The sequence below is a fragment of the Eublepharis macularius genome, chromosome 4 (assembly GCF_028583425.1).
Source record: "Eublepharis macularius isolate TG4126 chromosome 4, MPM_Emac_v1.0, whole genome shotgun sequence".
NCBI classification, from domain to species: domain Eukaryota; kingdom Metazoa; phylum Chordata; class Lepidosauria; order Squamata; family Eublepharidae; genus Eublepharis; species Eublepharis macularius.
In genome coordinates this window covers 109,322,681-109,340,268 of record NC_072793.1, presented here as the reverse complement: position 1 = coordinate 109,340,268, position 17,588 = coordinate 109,322,681, and the positions used below count along the sequence as shown (strand labels likewise).

At 40.4% G+C, this 17,588-nt stretch overlaps 1 protein-coding gene across 1 annotated transcript in view; it reads right to left on the bottom strand.

Moving 5' to 3' along the window:
- Positions 1 to 17,588, bottom strand: part of PPARG (peroxisome proliferator activated receptor gamma) — an 86,200-nt gene that overhangs the window by 28,097 nt on the left and 40,515 nt on the right. The window contains exons 2-4 of the mRNA XM_054978364.1: positions 12,009 to 12,236; positions 4,949 to 5,118; positions 3,843 to 3,981 (exon numbers count right to left, since the gene is read on the bottom strand). Of these exons, the coding sequence (XP_054834339.1) occupies positions 3,843 to 3,981; positions 4,949 to 5,118; positions 12,009 to 12,228 (529 nt within the window). The 5' untranslated portion in view covers positions 12,229 to 12,236. The remainder of the gene's footprint in view (positions 1 to 3,842; positions 3,982 to 4,948; positions 5,119 to 12,008; positions 12,237 to 17,588) is intronic.

Sequence of the window (17,588 nt, the reverse complement as noted above, 5' to 3'; positions counted from 1 at the left end):
CAAACCTGTGCACAAAACTTCCAATGTATGTAGGACTGGATCATGCTGAAAATTTCTAACTTCTATATGGAATATCAATTATCCAGTTTGAGCCTACCATTTAGTGCATGAACCACATGGGAGACTTGCAAGGATTTGCAAGTAGGGGAATCTAATTTCCCCCTGTGCCTCCTCCCCCACTATTTGAACACACACACAAACACATACACACAAAACTACTGTGTACTTAATAAACCGTTAGTCCAGCAGGGTCAGTATTGTCTACTAAGACTGACAGCGACTATTTAGGGTCTTAGGTAGAGGTCTTTCACATCAATTACTAGTACTACCAAATCCTTTTTAAACTGAAGATACTGGAGATCAAATGTGGAACCTTCTGCATGCTAAGCAAATGCCACAGACCCTCCCATATTTTAGCTTTCTCATCCAGGGCATCGCCATAGGGTCTTCTCTTTTCCTGTTTCCTTGTCTCCTTCCTACCCATCAGCCAACCTAACAGCCTTGACATCAGCTTTTCCTCCTTCCTGTCTCCTAACAGCCTCATAAAATTCTGGCCAGGCTATATGGCAGCTGCCACTGGACCAGGTGAAGCTGTAATAGTGGTTGCCAGTGAATTCCATCAGGGGTCATGGTAGGAGATGGGATGGCACCTTTTCCAATGCTGTTTTGGCATCATAATTACAGAAACGAAGGTTTGAAAGACTCAGCAGTATTTAGAGTTGCTGTTCTGCTGGTGGGGGTGGGAGATCCTCCACCCCTTCACTCATGGGGGGGGGAAGATGGGGGACAGGCCTTCCAGGTGGGAGTGATGTTGTGCTCCCGTGCTTCACACTGGCTGATTTGGGCCCCAAATAGTCTGAATCAGGGCTGTTTGGGGCCCAAATCAGCCCAGAACAAAGCATGCATGTACAAAGAAGTGAGTGCTGCGTCCCCCTGTTGCTGGGAGGGTAAGGGTATCTGGCAACCCTAGTAATATTGCTAGGGGGGCTAAAAGGTAAAGGCAGTCCCCTGTGCAAGCACCGAGTCATTACTGGCCCATGGGGGATGTCGCATCACGACGTTTTCTTGGCAGACTTTTTATGAGGTGGTTTGCCATTGCCTTCCCCAGTCATCTCCAAAATGGCCCCTGAAAAGTCAGTGGCCATTATTTTCCTAAAGCGACAGACTTTGTTAGTATTATTTCAGAGATCTTTGAACCCATTATATATAAGATTTCAGATTTTCCTGTAAACCTGGGACTTCCTTCAGGTTTGTAGAAAAATCCCCTATCTGTCCCTTGTTCCATTTTGTGGATATTTTGTTCGTATCCTCTATCCTGAACTGTTACAGTAAAATGAATCCTTAGTTGTTATACCAAACAAATAATAATAAAACAAATTATGTGTGTTAAGTGGGTAGAGTCTGCTAATGTCCACACTTTTGATGGGTTGTTTGACCTGATGCTGAAGGAGCAGATGTATAAAGTTGTTCCAGCAGAATATGCTATGCTTGCTAGAGCTCAGAGACCGAGGACTGTGACAGAGTTGGCTCAGCTACTGGACGAAATTGCAGCTGCCAGTCAGGTTTCTGTGGAGTGCTGGCATTCAGTTTCCAAGCAAGTGGCCCCTATTCCTCCAACACTGAAGCCCCGACCTTTGCCTGTGTCTGAAGTAGGAAGGAGGGAGCCAAAGTGTGGGGAAGGGCAGAAGCCAAGACAGAAAGAAACTGTGTGTTTTGGTTGTGGTCGGTCAGGACATGTGCGCTCCCAATGTCCTGATTTGCAGCTTAAGTCGGGACTGTGGCAGCCTAGAATGCATTTTATTTCTAGTGGAATTCAAACAACTGCACATTCACGGGACTATGTACCTGAAGAAGATTGGGATTTACAACAACAAAGAGAAGAAGCAGGTACTCCTGATTCTGTTGTTTCTTCTGGAGAGATACTCCAGCCTCAACTCGTGAGTAGATGTGTGTCTTTGGAAGGGAAGTGGCCAGCCCAAGTTCGTCAGTCTAGAAGGGACCAGAGCCTGCCCCAAGTTGCCTCACGAGAAGGGAGAGATAGGATTAATATGAGAACTGTTAGGATGCTGGGTCGTATGGGAAGTGCCCCGGTGTACCTGAGTCAGAAGCATGTTGACTGCGGGGTGGAGAAGGAATTGGCAGAAATTAAAGAACAAAATTGCCACCAGCAGTTGCCAATACCAAGAAAAAGAACTAAGTTTTTGCAAACAGCTGTTAAAGAGTTTCCAGTTATCACCAGAAGCAAGGCAAAGACGTTGCAAGAGATTGCTGTAGAGCAACCTGGAATCAGCAGCCGGCAAGCGGAGAGTCAAGCAGCCCCCACCTCAGGAATGTCCACCACCCCAGCTTCGGTTGTGGAAGCGAGGGGGAGAGGGGGGGAGGAAACTCAAGCTGCTGCAGAAAGTAAAAGGGAACTTTTTTTCTGTGAGGACAATAATTATAACACCCAAGAGCCTGTTAAGGGCATTCTGCCGCCTCACACTAAGCAACATCTAGCACGTTCCCCTGAGTTGAAACCATCTAATTGCATTAAACCCTTTGTGGTGAGAATAAATGCTTCAAAATGTGGGATAAAGGTGTTGTTGTTTCAGGAAGGCCTAGATAATCGTCTCTGTCCAATAGTGTGCCTCAGTCGTAAACTTTGGCCTAGAGAGAAGAGGTATAATTTGTATGAAATAAAAGCATTAGCTTTGATTTGGGGAATAAATAAACTTGAAACATACTTAAAGGGGACTCATTTCCATCTTGAAGTAGATTACAATCCTCTTATATTTATTCATAGGATGAAGAAGACAAACCCCAGAGTCATGAGGTGGGCTCTAAGCCTTCAGAACTTCTCCTTTGATGTTATTGCATTAAGGGGAATGATAATGTCCTAGCTTATGCCCAGTTGAGAGGTTATGATGATATTGAGTGAAGCTGTAATATGATTGCATGTATCCATCCTGAACAATCCAGTTATTTGTAATTTGCAGTTTGTAATCATTTGTATTCCTGCCATATTTTAAGTGTGTATTTTAATTTGCTGACCTTTGTATTGATAACCTATGTTGTCTGCTCACTTGTATGCTGCAGTTATATGTTTGGAGGCTGTCTTGCCTAATTGGTTTGAATTCTCCACCATGCTCTAACAACCCTGTTGGAGAATTGGGGGGGATGTCTAGAACAGTGGATAAGTGGCTAATTAAGTGCACCTGGTGGTTGTCCTTGATTAGGCGGCTCCTCCCCCAGGCTTAAGAAAAGGCGGGGTGGATCGAAAAGAAAGAAGGAAGAGGCTGAATCACAGGAGCATGGAGGTTGGGTACCTATTTGTCTAGTGGGCTTTGTTTTAGCTCCGATTAGGTCAAGCTCTTTTTTTTATTGCCATTGCTTTGCCTCAAGAGTGAGTATGGTTAATTTGACTGTTCTCTTGAGCTAATAAATAATTATCCTTCCTGTGTCTTGAGTGTCTGCTTGCTGTGCACAAGGGCTTCCAGCTAAGGACCCTGAAACCTGTGAGTCTGGTATAAACAGGCGGGGCATACTACTCTGGGAGAGCTTCTGGGGTACTGTGTGGCTGTTATCAGCACCAGAACCAGGCCCAGAGGGTTTGCCCACTCTTTGAACCCATTATATATAAGATTTCAGATTTTCCTGTAAACCTGGGACTTCCTTCAGGTTTGTAGAAAAATCCCCTATCTGTCCCTTGTTCCATTTTGTGGATATTTTGTTCGTATCCTCTATCCTGAACTGTTACAGTAAAATGAATCCTTAGTTGTTATACCAAACAAATAATAATAAAACAAATTATGTGTGTAATCTTTATTGATATAAGAAATATAGATGTTAGCAAACATACTCACCATTATGTGACATTCCAACTGCAAGACATTTCTGGAATCTGCAGTACTGACATTTATTTCTGCTTTTCTTATGAATTCGACAGTTGAGCTCACATCTATCATATATTAACTTTAACCGGATTGTTCTTCGAAAGAAACCCTTCAATAAGAATAAAGGAATAGTTGGAAGTATTAGCCTTAAAGAATCTTCCATTGTTCCCTGACATCTCTATGGTATAATCCATTGTATCACAGAAACTTGCATTTAACATTTGTGTCACAAAATGCAAGGATAGATTTTTTACATTTTATAATCACATTGCACAATACAATATTCTAAAACATACATTTGTAATCTATAAGTTACTCATTTATTTAGAAGCAGTTTCATCCATTTCATGGAAATTATCTCCTGATCTTTATGCTTAGACTTTAATAACACAACAGCTAACCAATTTGCTTTAGGGTGAATAATACAAAAGAAAGGTGATGGTTGTCTGAAGACATTTTCTGTTTTTTTAGCTATATCTCTGCAAAACTAATTTTGTAAACTGGGAAAAATAGTGTTAAATTACAGCTACTGAAAAACATTTGGAATCAATAATGCTATAAAAAGAGTTATTGGTAGGTATTTTGGTATCTTGAGAGAAAGACTACAAATTGACAAATGTACTCTGAGCGGTTTTTGTGGGGTCTGGTGGGAAATATCTTTTAAAGAGATTTCTATTTATATCGTGAACCTTTACTGCATGGGAAAATTTTTTGTTTCTGCTTACATACAGCCTGAAAAGATATTTATCTCTTCAGACCAATACAATTCAATTTTCAGGATTCCTTTATTTTATTTGAGAAACTGAGCAAATATTTAAAAAACCTTATGGGCACTTGTGAATTTAGATGTTGCCTTCCCAACTGAAACTGGTTTGTGGACCAGGCAGGCTTTTAATATAAAGAATTTTTCTTATTGTCACTGTTATCTAATAGAGATGACAGATGAGCCAATAAATGCATCCTGTGCTATTAGCATTAAATGACTGCAAGCCTGGTGCTTAGATATGTCTGATAACAGGAATGGAATATGAAGCCTGAAATATCAGCAAATACTTTTTTGCTGTGGACCATCCTACCTTACAGCCTTCACATGCATGCACTCCGTAATGAAACCCAGAAGCTTTGTCTCCGCACACCCTGCATTCAATAGCCATTAGAGAACTGGAAGCTTCTTCATGAGCTTTATTGTACAGCTGAACTTTTTCTGAGAAGTAGGGTGGAGAGGGGGGCTCCATCTTGATTACACCTGAACAATTAAAAAAAACATTTCAAAAGGGAGATTCACCATAGTCTTGAACTGCATGCGAACATATGCAAGAATAGTGACAGATGTGACCAATTTGCAATTATCAGTCTTAGAATCCACCCCACCCCCAAAGCCTGGGCATCTGATAACATAAGAACCAAATAATTAGCAAATTGCTACTGTAGGTATTTGGATATAGTGTTGTAGTTCAGAACCCAGTGACTGCTTGTTCAAATCTCAGCTCAGTCATAAACTTATGAGAAAGACTTAGACAAGCAACTCACAATACAATGGAGATAATACTGGCTTATCTTATAGGGTTGCTGTAAGAAATGGTGACATAAAGTATTTTGAGAACCAAGTATTATTGCCAGTTTTCTGCTCTGACAAGGGATTGGTATGGTTAGTATGCTATTTTATTTATTTATTTATTTATTTTATGTCACTTATGCCTTTCTCACTGAGACTCAAGGCGGATTATACAGTATGAGCTTAGTATAATCAGTATCAAGTACATTTCCGTACAGTATATCAAATACGTTTCCATACTGTGTCACGACATTTCCATAAACAATGACATAGGGTAAATAGATAACAAGTTTAAAAAGACATAGCGTTAGCAAGAATCCAGTACAAACTAGAAGAAAATACTGGAACAGAACATAATCACGTCTAGGATTGACATTAGACAACATAAAGCACAGGTAGTACATAGGAGTACATATTAAAAGCAACAGATAATATGTAAGGCAACATAGTGGTGAAGTCTATGGTCCTTAACTCATTAGCGAAGCATCTGAGACCCCATCCCTACAATACAGCCCTCCCATTCAAGTAAAAAGCCTTTTTGAATAATTCAGTTTTGCACTGTTTGCGGAAAGCCAGGAACGTGGGGGCTCTCCTGACCTCCTCAGGCAGGCTGTTCCACAGGGTAGGGGCCACCACAGAAAAAGCCTGTGTACGGGCTACTGTTGATTTTGCCCATGTGCTGCCTGGCACCTGCAGGAGACCCTGTTCAGATGAGCGAAGCTGCCATAGAGGAATATAGAGAGGGAGGTGGTCCTGCAGGTATGCTGGACTAAGGCTATGAAGTCATTGACCTGGTTAAACTGATACCCTCTTCTACACAAGATGGAGTGGATAGTGAGAATGTACCTCACCTCTACAACCTCCTGATATGCTTGCCCTGCATCCAATACCACTGGCCATTATGCACAAAGTTGCATACCATTCAAGTAGACGCACACTGGAATTTGTTTCTGAGAAAATCATCCATGTTATCTGAACTTATTGGCATTGGATTTGGCCCAATCCAAGCATTTTATCCCTGCATGCAGCTTGTGGTTCTGAGTGGGCAGAAAGGTAAGGTGTGTTTTTACTTACTCCCACTCCCTACCATCTCATTCAATAAGGCCCAACTGCAGTGAAATATATGGAAGAGTTTCAAATTAGGTAGGTCATTTAGGCCACATGCCAGACAATCACAATTTTTTATTGCCAGTCAAACTTTCTTTCAAATTTAGATTTAAGAAGAATTAATGAGCAGTGAGCCTGCCTTTACTATGTCTAATACTTAAACATGCCTACACTCTTCTAGAATTAAGCACTGAAATAAGACCTGTTCAGTTACTCTGAAGCAGAAGCAAGTTTTGCTCCGACATCACGAAGAACCCCCCTCCCAACTCCTGTAATGTTTTTGCATTTTTTAAAAAAGTTTCCTTTAAAAAATAACAAAGGAACAGATAACTGCATGAATGTTCATGTGATGATATTACAGATGAAAAAAGAGAAGATGGACTACATGCAGCACGGTTAAAGAAAAAAAATGGCTGGACCAGTGTTTGATTCACTAGTATGTTAGCCTCCCATTTCAACTGCAAAGCCTGGTTTGTACTCTGAGCTTTGTTCTCAGTATTATGTCGGCCTTCACTAGAAACACAAAATTTAATATAAAAATTGTGTACGTGTGTGTATTCAGGACAGCTTTCTTACAAAGGTAATAGGGCTGTGCTGTAAGGAAATAGTTCAAAGAGATGCTTTGATTAAAAAAATAGGGAGGGACTGTAGACTATACTACTATGCACTGGCTGTTACTGTCATTTAGATTTTTCCATAATTAGAGAAGGAACTGACATGCCTTATACAGTTTTGATCTCATGAACTGCTTTGTATGGCAAGTTATTCATGTCTTCTAAGGCCCAGAGCCGAAGGTTCTGTTTCACTATCACAGGAACTGTCTTCTGAGATCTGACGCAAGGAACCTTCTGCTGCAGCAAGGCTCTTCGTGCAAGGGAGAAGATTCCTTACATCAGAAGAAGGCTCCTTGGTTAGTGGAATGGGACCTTTGTATCCAGGGGCTAAATAACCATGTAATTCCACAACATTAAGGATTTGTATCATTTAGGAAAATAAAATATTTTAAAATAATTATTCCATATAAATAAGGCAAAGTTTACTTTAAGATGAAAGAATCTTAAAGAATCTTGGTTTTGTTACGGAACATCAATTTTAATAACAAATAGTATTATCTGTGTAGAGTACAGTTGATCTAATTACTTTGTTATTCAGTTTGTAAACAACAATAGAGATATTTTAAAATAAAAATATTTGTAAATCCAATGCTACTTTTTAGAAGAACTCTCCAACAGACACTTTAGAAAATGTTACAATGAATCTAATAATAATTTGTTACAATGAATTTATTATTGTTGTTGTTGTTCTTATTACTACAAGGAATCAGCTATTTCTATCAATCATCCTACTATATAAAAGGCTAAGTGTATTCAAGACAACTCACTTCCTACCCTGGTGTGCCTCCAGAGGGTGCTGCTGTGGAGGGAAGCCCAGATGAGGAAGCCAGGCCTCCAGAGAGCATGGCATGGGAGGAAGGCCAGGCCAGGATCAAGCGTGGAGCAAGTGGCAATGCCTGCCCCCGCCTTCACCCAGCTGGGATCAGGAACAGAGAGGGGACAATGTCTGCCCCTCGTTTTAACCCAGCTTGGATCAGAAGCAAAGCAGGTGGTAATGCCCATCCCATGCCTTCACCCAGCTGGGATCAGGAGCAAAGCAAGTGGCAATGTCCGTGCCCTGCCTTCACACAGCTGGGATTAGGAATGGAACAGGTGGCAATGCCTGCCCACTTTTTACCCAGCTGGGATCAGGCATGGAGCAGGGGGCAATACTTGCCCTCCGCCTTCACCCAGCTGGGATCAGGAGTGAAGTAGGTGGCAATGCCCACCTCCGCCATCATCCAGCTGGGATCAGAAGCGGAGCAGGGGACAATGCCCATCCCCTCTTCACCCAGCTCAGATCAGGAGCAAAGCAGGTGGCAATGCCTGCCCCCCCCCCCTGCCTTCATCCAGCCAGGATCAGTGATGGAGGAGGAGGGAATGTCTGCCTGCCCACCCTCCCCTTTCTAGAGCCCATTGTATTTTTTCCCACAACAGGCTTTGTTGTTAGTCTTTTGATAATTAACCTCTGGTGAGAATTTTGTGCATATGACAAATAATTCAGAGGCTTTACTTTATAATGCAGAGGCTATTTACTATGTTTCAGCAGAGTTGCAAATAGGATATGTCTGTGAAGGAATAAAAGATCCAGACATTTTCCTGATGTTCAAACCAGTCAAGCACCAAATCCTAGATGAAAAGTGGCATTTTGAAACTTGGTAGTGCACCTTTTGGATAACACTGATCAACGTGACTTTATTTTGTCTGCAATTTCCTTGACTCCCGTGCATCAGTTACTGTATTTTGTTCTTTCTCATTATCTGACAGATTCTGCTCCACGCAGGATGTCACTGCTATGTAAATAATCCACTTTTCATGGGAGAGCAATTCATCTTTAATTAATTATTCTCCCCCTCCCCACTACAGCTTTTTATCACTAATGATCATTCAACATATACTGTTTATAGCTTGACATTTTTAACAGCTGGGTAACTTCACATCTCTGGAATTAATACACGAGTTATAAATATGTAAAATGTCCTTCCCCCCTTTTAAAATGCATGATTGTATATGAAGTGGCATCTCTGTCATATATTGATGTCCAATGTAGTATAATGGTTAGACTACCAGACTAGGACTGGGGCAACGCAATTTCAAATTGCCACTTAGCTATGGTGTTTATGGGTCACCCTCACAGCCTAACCTACTTCACTTGTTGTGAGGGTTATTGTGAGGATAAAATGGAGAAGGGAAGAAACACATACATTGACCTTGGAGAAAGGGCAGGATAAAAATGACATAGTTGTTATGAACAGAGAACCAGACCATGAAAATGAACAAAATAATGAAGTGGTAAATGACCAGCTAAAGGAAAGAAAGAAAAAAAATCAGTTCAATTCTTTTCATACAACCACGAAATCCCTATAGGTCTGAAAGTAATCTCTGCATCCCAGACTGTCTGATGAACTGTACAGACAAGTTTAGAAAATCTAGACCAGGGAAGGGCAGACTTTATGCTTCTGGGAGATAATTTTTTTCCAGGAGCTGCTGGTCACAAAATGGAGGTTTGTACAATTATAGCATTTCAGAACAGGCCTGAGGTGCTTAGGTGGGGAAATCTTTGTGCTCTTTTACCAAAGCAAACCACCACGCCCCCACTCCCAAGTATAATTTGCCATGTGCAGGAAAAATATACAGTTACCTCTATGTTTTCTCTGGAAGAAATAACAGTTTTGTTGTAGGGGGAACGAATCAACGGCACACTCTTTTCCCACCTGGGAGAAGGAGAGGTGGATGGGAGAGCATGCTGGTGTTGTTGTTTTCCCTCCCAGAGCAATAATGTGTGCATGAGCATGCCTCCTCCTCCTCCTCCTCCACACAAAAGAAGGGAGAAGCAGGTGTGTGGTAACTTTGAAGGAAGAATGAGAAAGCGATTACAGCAACACTGGAGGAAGGCGTCTTCCATCCCAGCATTAATGAACGTGATTAATACTTATGGTGATTTGTCTTGCTGTTCAATTATTTGGACAAATTCTGAACTGATGCCTTTGGAAGACAATATATTACAGAGTGTATTTGCTTGCTAATGGACAATTTAGATGGCACCCAGATGTCATCATCACTTATCTTAGAATATTATTGATTCCAAGAAATATTAAGTATATGATTATGAGCACAACCACAAGTGACAAAAGGCACAGATTGGACACTTGTCAGCTTCCCTCAAGTTTTGATGGGAAATGTAGGCATCCTGGTCTCGCAGCTTCGCTCTCTGACTGCTGTCCAATGGCCTTTTCAACTGTCACTTGTCCAACATTCCGCCAAGCTGCCTACATTTCCCATCAAAACTTGAGGGAAGCTGACAAGTGTCCAATCTGTGCCTTTTGTCACTTGTGGTTCTGCTCTCAGTTGAATTTTAATAAGTTAACTGCTGATATATCCTTTATTTGGACAGATGGGCAATTTTAAATGTCATTTATGGGGTAAAATAAATACATTCAAAATGAATATTATACCTAGAATTATATCTGTTTCGTGTGAAATTCCTTTTCATATCCCTTACAGATATATACTTACAGATATATACTAATTATTGGGACTACTCCTCCCAGGTGGATTGGTCATCTTGAAAATTTTGGAGGCTTCTTGTACGGTTACCCTTTTTAAATGGAGTGCATTAGGGTTTACTCATGTTAAACTGGATCCTGTTCCTCCTACAATTACAGAACTATGGCACATAACGTCACAACAATATCAATTTGACCCACTTTCACATGCTAAATTATGGGTCAATCCAGATTTAAAAAGCGAGAGGAAATATTTTCTATATTTAAATATTTTCTCAGCTGAGCTCTCCAGCAAAAGTTGTCAACTTTTGCTAGATGACAATATTCACAACTACAACATTTGTTGGTATCCTGCAGCACTGATGGTTTCAGAACCTCCCTCCTTTTTAGAAACTCTTATTGAATCTATGCAAAAAGGGAAACCTACAATATTTGTTTACAAATATTTTACATCAGTTAATAAATATGATATGCAGGATCTTAGGAATAAATGGAATAAGGAGATAGATCACCCAATTTTGCCACAGCAATGGGACAAGGTCTTAAGCTATGGCATTCAGCAAAAAATAATGTTTAGGATATACTAGACAGTGACACCACAGTAGCTTTATAGTAAAGGACTAAGTACAGTATCTAATTGTTGCCACTGTAGTTTATAGGACATCTCTTAAGCATATGCTTTGGGCATGTTCAATTATTTGATCTTTTTGGGAGGAAGATATTACTCATATTAATTTTGTATTAGATTACCCATTGATTTTTGAGGATGTTTACATACTTTTAAACTACCTGTGTCCTCCTGAATCCTACAGGATACCTACCTGTATCCTGGAATCTAAATGATGGTCAATGAAAATAGGCCTACTGCACACTTACTATAGCTGAAAGACTTATATTACAACACTGGAGAGATAAATGTCCGTCTTCCATATTTCAATGGATGGAGGACCTTACAATTTTATCTATATTAGAATGTATGGCATATATATGACAACTATGAATGGACTTATTTTTAGATATTTGGAAACCTTTTATGGATGCTTATGTGTAGATTTCTTACTATTGTTGTAGTCTGTTTATTTCTATTGTGTATGAAGCTTATTTTTTATTTTTCTTCCTTTTCAAATAAAATAAACATTAAAAATTAAAAAGCACGGGAGAAAGGGCGAACAGCTACTTTTAATTGTTCGGAGAGGTATTGATCAATCCTGAATGATCTTCTGCTCATCCCTGACCTAGATTATTTACTCTGTGTGTGTGGTTTTTAATAAAGATGTAAGCATTTTGTTTCAGATATATCTGCAAGAATTGAAGATTCAGAAACTCTTCTCAAAGGTTAAAACCATTCAAATAACAACAATAAAACATGACATACTTTGGCACTCTTGAAGTTTCATATCATATTTGTAATCAATAGCTGTCTGGTCAGTTCTTGTGAGAGGAAGATCTTCATAATGCGGTGAGGAAAGACTGGTAAAATCAACTGTGGTAAAAGGCTTTATGTCAAAGGAATGGGAGTGATCGTCCATTGCAGAAAGGTCCACTGGGCTAATTCCAAAGTTTACGGACCAAAACGGCATTTCTGTGTCAACCATTGTAAACTCTGAAAACAAAAGAAGGGGAAAAAACAGAATAAGGCAACATATCCAGAAGTAAGTAATAAGAAATAAGAACCAAAAAAAATTGAAACATACATGTGGTTAAAGCACAGTAAGTAGGATGGACTTCACCAGATGCTTAAAAGAGTTTAATATAGACACCAAGTGAACAGTTTCAAAAGCACTTGCTATGAAACTTAGGAAGGAGAAACAAGTTGAAAGCAGACATGGAATTAATTATATAGTTCTTTGGATCTTATCCAGTATTTGCACCCAGAAAATTGCCAACAAATAGTTAATATAAAACAGAGGATCCTGCCAGGCGAAAGCACAATTTCAGTTTTGGCAAGGTTCAGATTAGGAGTCTTACAAGGATTCAGGTAAACTTTCTATTTAATTTAATTGATTATGATTCGGGTATCTAATGATGTACTGCTAATTTTATGTGCCTCAAAATACCAAATGGGAAAGATGGATTTTTAAAAAGCATGGTCTGTATCTGGATGCATTCTCATACCTCTCTTGCTAGTCACACATTAAATTCAACAGAAAGCCTCTTACTTCCATACAATTTACATAGGCATAGCATTTCTGGTTTTTTTTTTCTTCCATTCATTTACATCTGGAGGAAAAACCATGGTAGTTGCTCATATTCCCTGCAATTTTTTTTGCCAGTTTATACTTTACTATCTTTGTACCAGCAAATATCTTTGTCCCTATAACAGAAAACTTTTGCAATTGATTTCAAAAAACAGGCAACTTTAATGTGATATAGTGCATTAAACAAAGTATAGTATGTGAACAGTGATTGGTAAACTTATTGGGACAAAGGCATCTCTGAGGGATAAATTCCATATTTTGCACCAATGTGAACAGAGCTACTAGCAATTTCCTCACAGCACCATTGTATACAAATGCAAAAGTACTGACTTTACCATACATCCCTTATTTACCCTGCAGTGGGAAGTTCTACATACTTTCACCAAAATTTCCAAATACTACACACTGCACATGTTTGGTGAATGACTTCAGAATTCCCAAGCCACTGATAACAGATACTTAACCCTGTTTCAGGACCAAACTAGACATGCTATTTTTTGCTGCTACACATGCACAGAATACTCCAAAATGGTGAAATAACTGCCCAAGCACAGTTCCTGCATGGGAAAATGGCTGGGGGTGGGATGCAGGAGCCCTTCCTCCCCTGTAGCAGAGTTCCAACCCCAAATGAGCTCTCCTTAATTATTTTTAAAAGCCATTCACTGCAACTGCCATGTGGTTTAGGTTGGGAACCTGAGCTTGGTCCAGCTAACCCAGACCCAACTGTTTAAAAATAAGCTCATCTAATTTGGCTCATAGTTAATCCCTAACTGTAGACTAGAGGTGGGCATGGACCAGGAAAAAACTACACCATCGACCTGTGGTCCATTTCATGGACTTTTCATGGACCAACCCCGGTTCACAGAGCGGTTTGTCAGTCTGTAGTCCATCAATTCCAGGGGCCCTGGGACTGCCTCCTTTGCACTCAGAGATGCCAAACTCACAGCGAGTCTTCAGCAGGCTCTCCTCCAGCCACCCTCCAAGTTTGGCCAAGACTGCATTTCATAAGTCTGAGTTTCAGATCTCCAAAGTGGCTGCCCCCAGGAAACTTCCATTTGCTGTCAGATTCTTCCTTGCAATAGGAACAAATAGGGTGGAAGGGGGCGCCTTCTTTGAGGTGCTCTAAAATGCCCTTCCCAAAGTCCAAAATTGACCAAATTCGCAGGGAAGCTACTCCTAAGTGTCCCCTAAAGACCCCCCAAATTTCAGGGAGACTTGACCCTGGGAAAGGCAGGATCTATGTGTTTATCCTGTTTCAGTCAGATTTTTCCTTGCAATAGGAACAAATAGGGTGGAGAGGCAGCTAGGTCAGGTTGTTGTCTTCCTCTTGCATCTTCCTTGGGCAAGCTGGCCAGTTAACAAGCACACTCAACTTGGGCTGCCCCAGTGTGCACCTGTTTTGGAGGGGGCCTCGCATCTCTGTGTTAAAAAACTGCAGATCAATTAAAAATGGAGTCAGCTGACACGGATTTATCTCTAGAACCTCAGAGCCCTAGCCCACCACCCCACAAGCAAATAAGAATAGAAAGGGGAAAAAATGAAACAGAAGAGTGAGTCCTCAGCCGAGGAAACCCAGTAACTTATAATAAGCTTGGTCCCAGAGCGCTGCTGCAGCACAAGCCCAAACCCTTTCTCTTGCGACACATAATGCAAAAAAACCTCCTGCAACAAGCAGTTCCTTGCTTGGTAACTGCAGGCTGGAAAGTGAAACTGCAGCTCCACCCTAAATGCTCACATAGAGAATAATGGGAGCTCTCTGGTTGGCAGCTAGAGCTGCCTATCAAGGTTTTCAGGGCTAAGATTGGTGTGTTCCAAAGGCAGCAAAAGGTCTGCAGGCAGCTCCTATGTTGCCTAGGGAATTGATTGCTTGGCGCTGGGATGCCTGCGTTCACAGAGCAATGGACCAACGGACTCGACCAAAAGTCGTGGCTCCGTGAAAAACGTGCCTCCCACGGGCCGCCTGTTCATGAATGACGAACAGGGCAAGTTTGTGTCAAATTTTGGTTCGTTTCCCCATCTGTGCCCACCTCTACTGTAGACATTTGTCTCAGTGTTATAACACTGTGGTTCCAATATTTTAATATTGCTCCCATTAGGTAGTAAGAATTAGTAAGAGTAAAACTGGGAATTTCCAAGCTCACAACTTTTCATATTGCATTGACTCCTAAGTCTCTACTGTTTAGCTGGTGGGAGTGTTTCCCTACTCACAAAAGATGCTGCTTATTAGGAACCACTTTCTTTCTTTCTTTCTTTCTTTCTTTCTTTCTTTCTTTCTTTCTTTCTTTCTTTCTTTCTTTCTTTCTTTCTTTCTTTCTTTCTTTCTTTCTTTCTTTCTTTCTTTCTTTCTTTCTTTCTTTCAACCCTCTGAGATTAGAAGAAACGTTAGGAACTTTAAAGAGCTTAGCTGGCTCGGGTATTTCATCTGAACTTGGGACCTATTGGCATGTGTGGACTTTACACCTTTATGTAATAAAAAACTGTTTGATTCTGTTTACTTTGAACAAGCTAACACTACACAGTCTTTCTGCCCCAAAGTTGTTTAAAGCAGCAAAGTTTTATCGACTATCTCACTATAAGAATAAGGAGAGGCTTGTGTCAACTTTTAACTTCCTCTGTGACATATACAAACATTTCACAGTAGCTGGTGTCACAGTTAAGGCAGCAGATGTACTCTGTGACCAGGGTGAGTCTGGGCATGCCTTGAAGTTAGCAATCCTAAACACTTATTTGGAAATAAGCCTCACTGAAATCAATAGAGCTTTCTGAGTAAACACATCCGGGAGTAGGTTGAAAAAATCTTTTCAATGATTATGCCTTTCTTTGTCGAGATAAAGTAAACAGGTGCTGCATATACCACACAACACTTTAGACGATTAGTACATTTAGTAAAACTGGATCCAGAAAAAGTATATTGGAGTGAGACCTCAAAAAGGTAGAGGGAATGAAGAGAGATCTTCACAAACAAACAAACCAATTTAAACAGTGTTTCCCTGTCATCAGGGAATCCTGGAAGTTCTAAAGTTATGTAAAAAGGACCTGTACATATCTAACAGAGAATTTTGAGCATATTCTCCAAACTACAACTCCCACAGATTCTTCAGAGGAAAACCATTAAAATAATATGGTAGATTCAGGAAGCGTAGATGTATCTGGGGAAATGAGTGAAGATGGCAATTGAAAGATGTGCTGCATGTCCTTTCCACTGCCCCCCATCAGTTTAAATTACAGAATAAGCTTGTTTATTCATTTACTTTGTCTGTGTCCCAAATGACACAAACATAAAGACCAGTATAGGCAACTGATTTCCAAATCTAGGCCCCGAAAGCTTTGCATTTGACTCCCAGTATGACTCGAGCCCAAAGACAGCTATTATGTGCATACACACCTTCTCACATTATATGCAAAGGCCTCTAACAATCTCCAAGGGCTCTAACTCTTTGTTCCCCAGTGTAGACATCAAGGCAAAGCCCTCCTCCTATTATGAACCTGAGCAGATTGTTCCTAGGCATAAGTCTGCAAGCCAAGACATAGGCAGAAGGTATTGCCAAGGCTTCTCTTGATGTTCACATGAGGGAAGAAGGGGTTAGAGTCCTCTGCCTGTACCTTTATTTTGGAGGAAGAGAGTCTGTAAATCGAACCAAACAGTAGACAGTGAGAACTCTGCTGCCAATCAAGCCCACAGTCAGTTCAAAATATTGGTCACTGTTAAAAAATAAGTTGCCAATCAGAGCTAGTATTTTCACAGACCACAATCTCAAAACAAACAATTATCTGTGTTGGATGGAAAGCACTGCTGTATTGCCACATCTTTTTTCTCATGGTTTGAGGATTCAGTGATAGAATTTTGTCTGTTCTCTTCCTGAGCACTGGAATTTTTGCACCCCAAAGCATTTAACATTCATGAAATAGGTTGCTTTAAAAATTATATACAAGCATTTGAGTACAACAGGGACAGCATTTATGGCCTTTGGTAGCCTTAGATTATTTTTGTCTGCAACTCTTTTGTATCTATGAAAATAAACATTAGCAATGAAGTCAGTGAAGTGGTGCCACATGAGCTATGTGTTGGGAAAAATATGTGGCTGTTAATTTATTAGCGCCATTTCTGTTTCAGAAAATAAAATCTAATCGTCATAGTTCAGATAAGGGACATGGATGGAAGATGCCTTTGAAATTGTTTTCCATGTTATTTAAGTGGAATCATCTCAGATAAGAATACCTTTCCTTGCTAACTCTCTGCATTTTCAAGGCTTAAAATGAATTTTAAGAGAAACATAGCAGCCTCTGTGTTAAAGCCTGTAGAAACAAGAAGACTGATTGATACTACTCCCAAAGAATCCCTGCCAGTTCTGCTGCTCCCGCCAATAATGATGCTACACACTGGCAATGCCGCTACTTTAGCCATACCTAGAAAGCCAGGAAGATACAAAGTCAGAGTTCCAGAGGAGTTAGCCGTGTTAGTCTGTAGTTGCAAAATCAAAAAGAGTCCAGTAGCACCTTTAAGACTAACCAATTTTATTTTATTGTAGCATAAGCTTTCGAGAATCAAGTTCTCTTCATCAGATGCCTGATCCGAACTGGTCAAATACAGAAGAGGAGGGGAGGGGAAAGAACAGGACATATATCACAAGAAGACAGGATGCAATTAGTGTGAAGGCAATCAAAACATTCCTTTGCTTGTAAATGTAAACATCTCCTTTTGGTGTGGAGTCAGTTAAAGTCAGAGTGTTGGACTAGAAGATGGGTTCATGATGCAA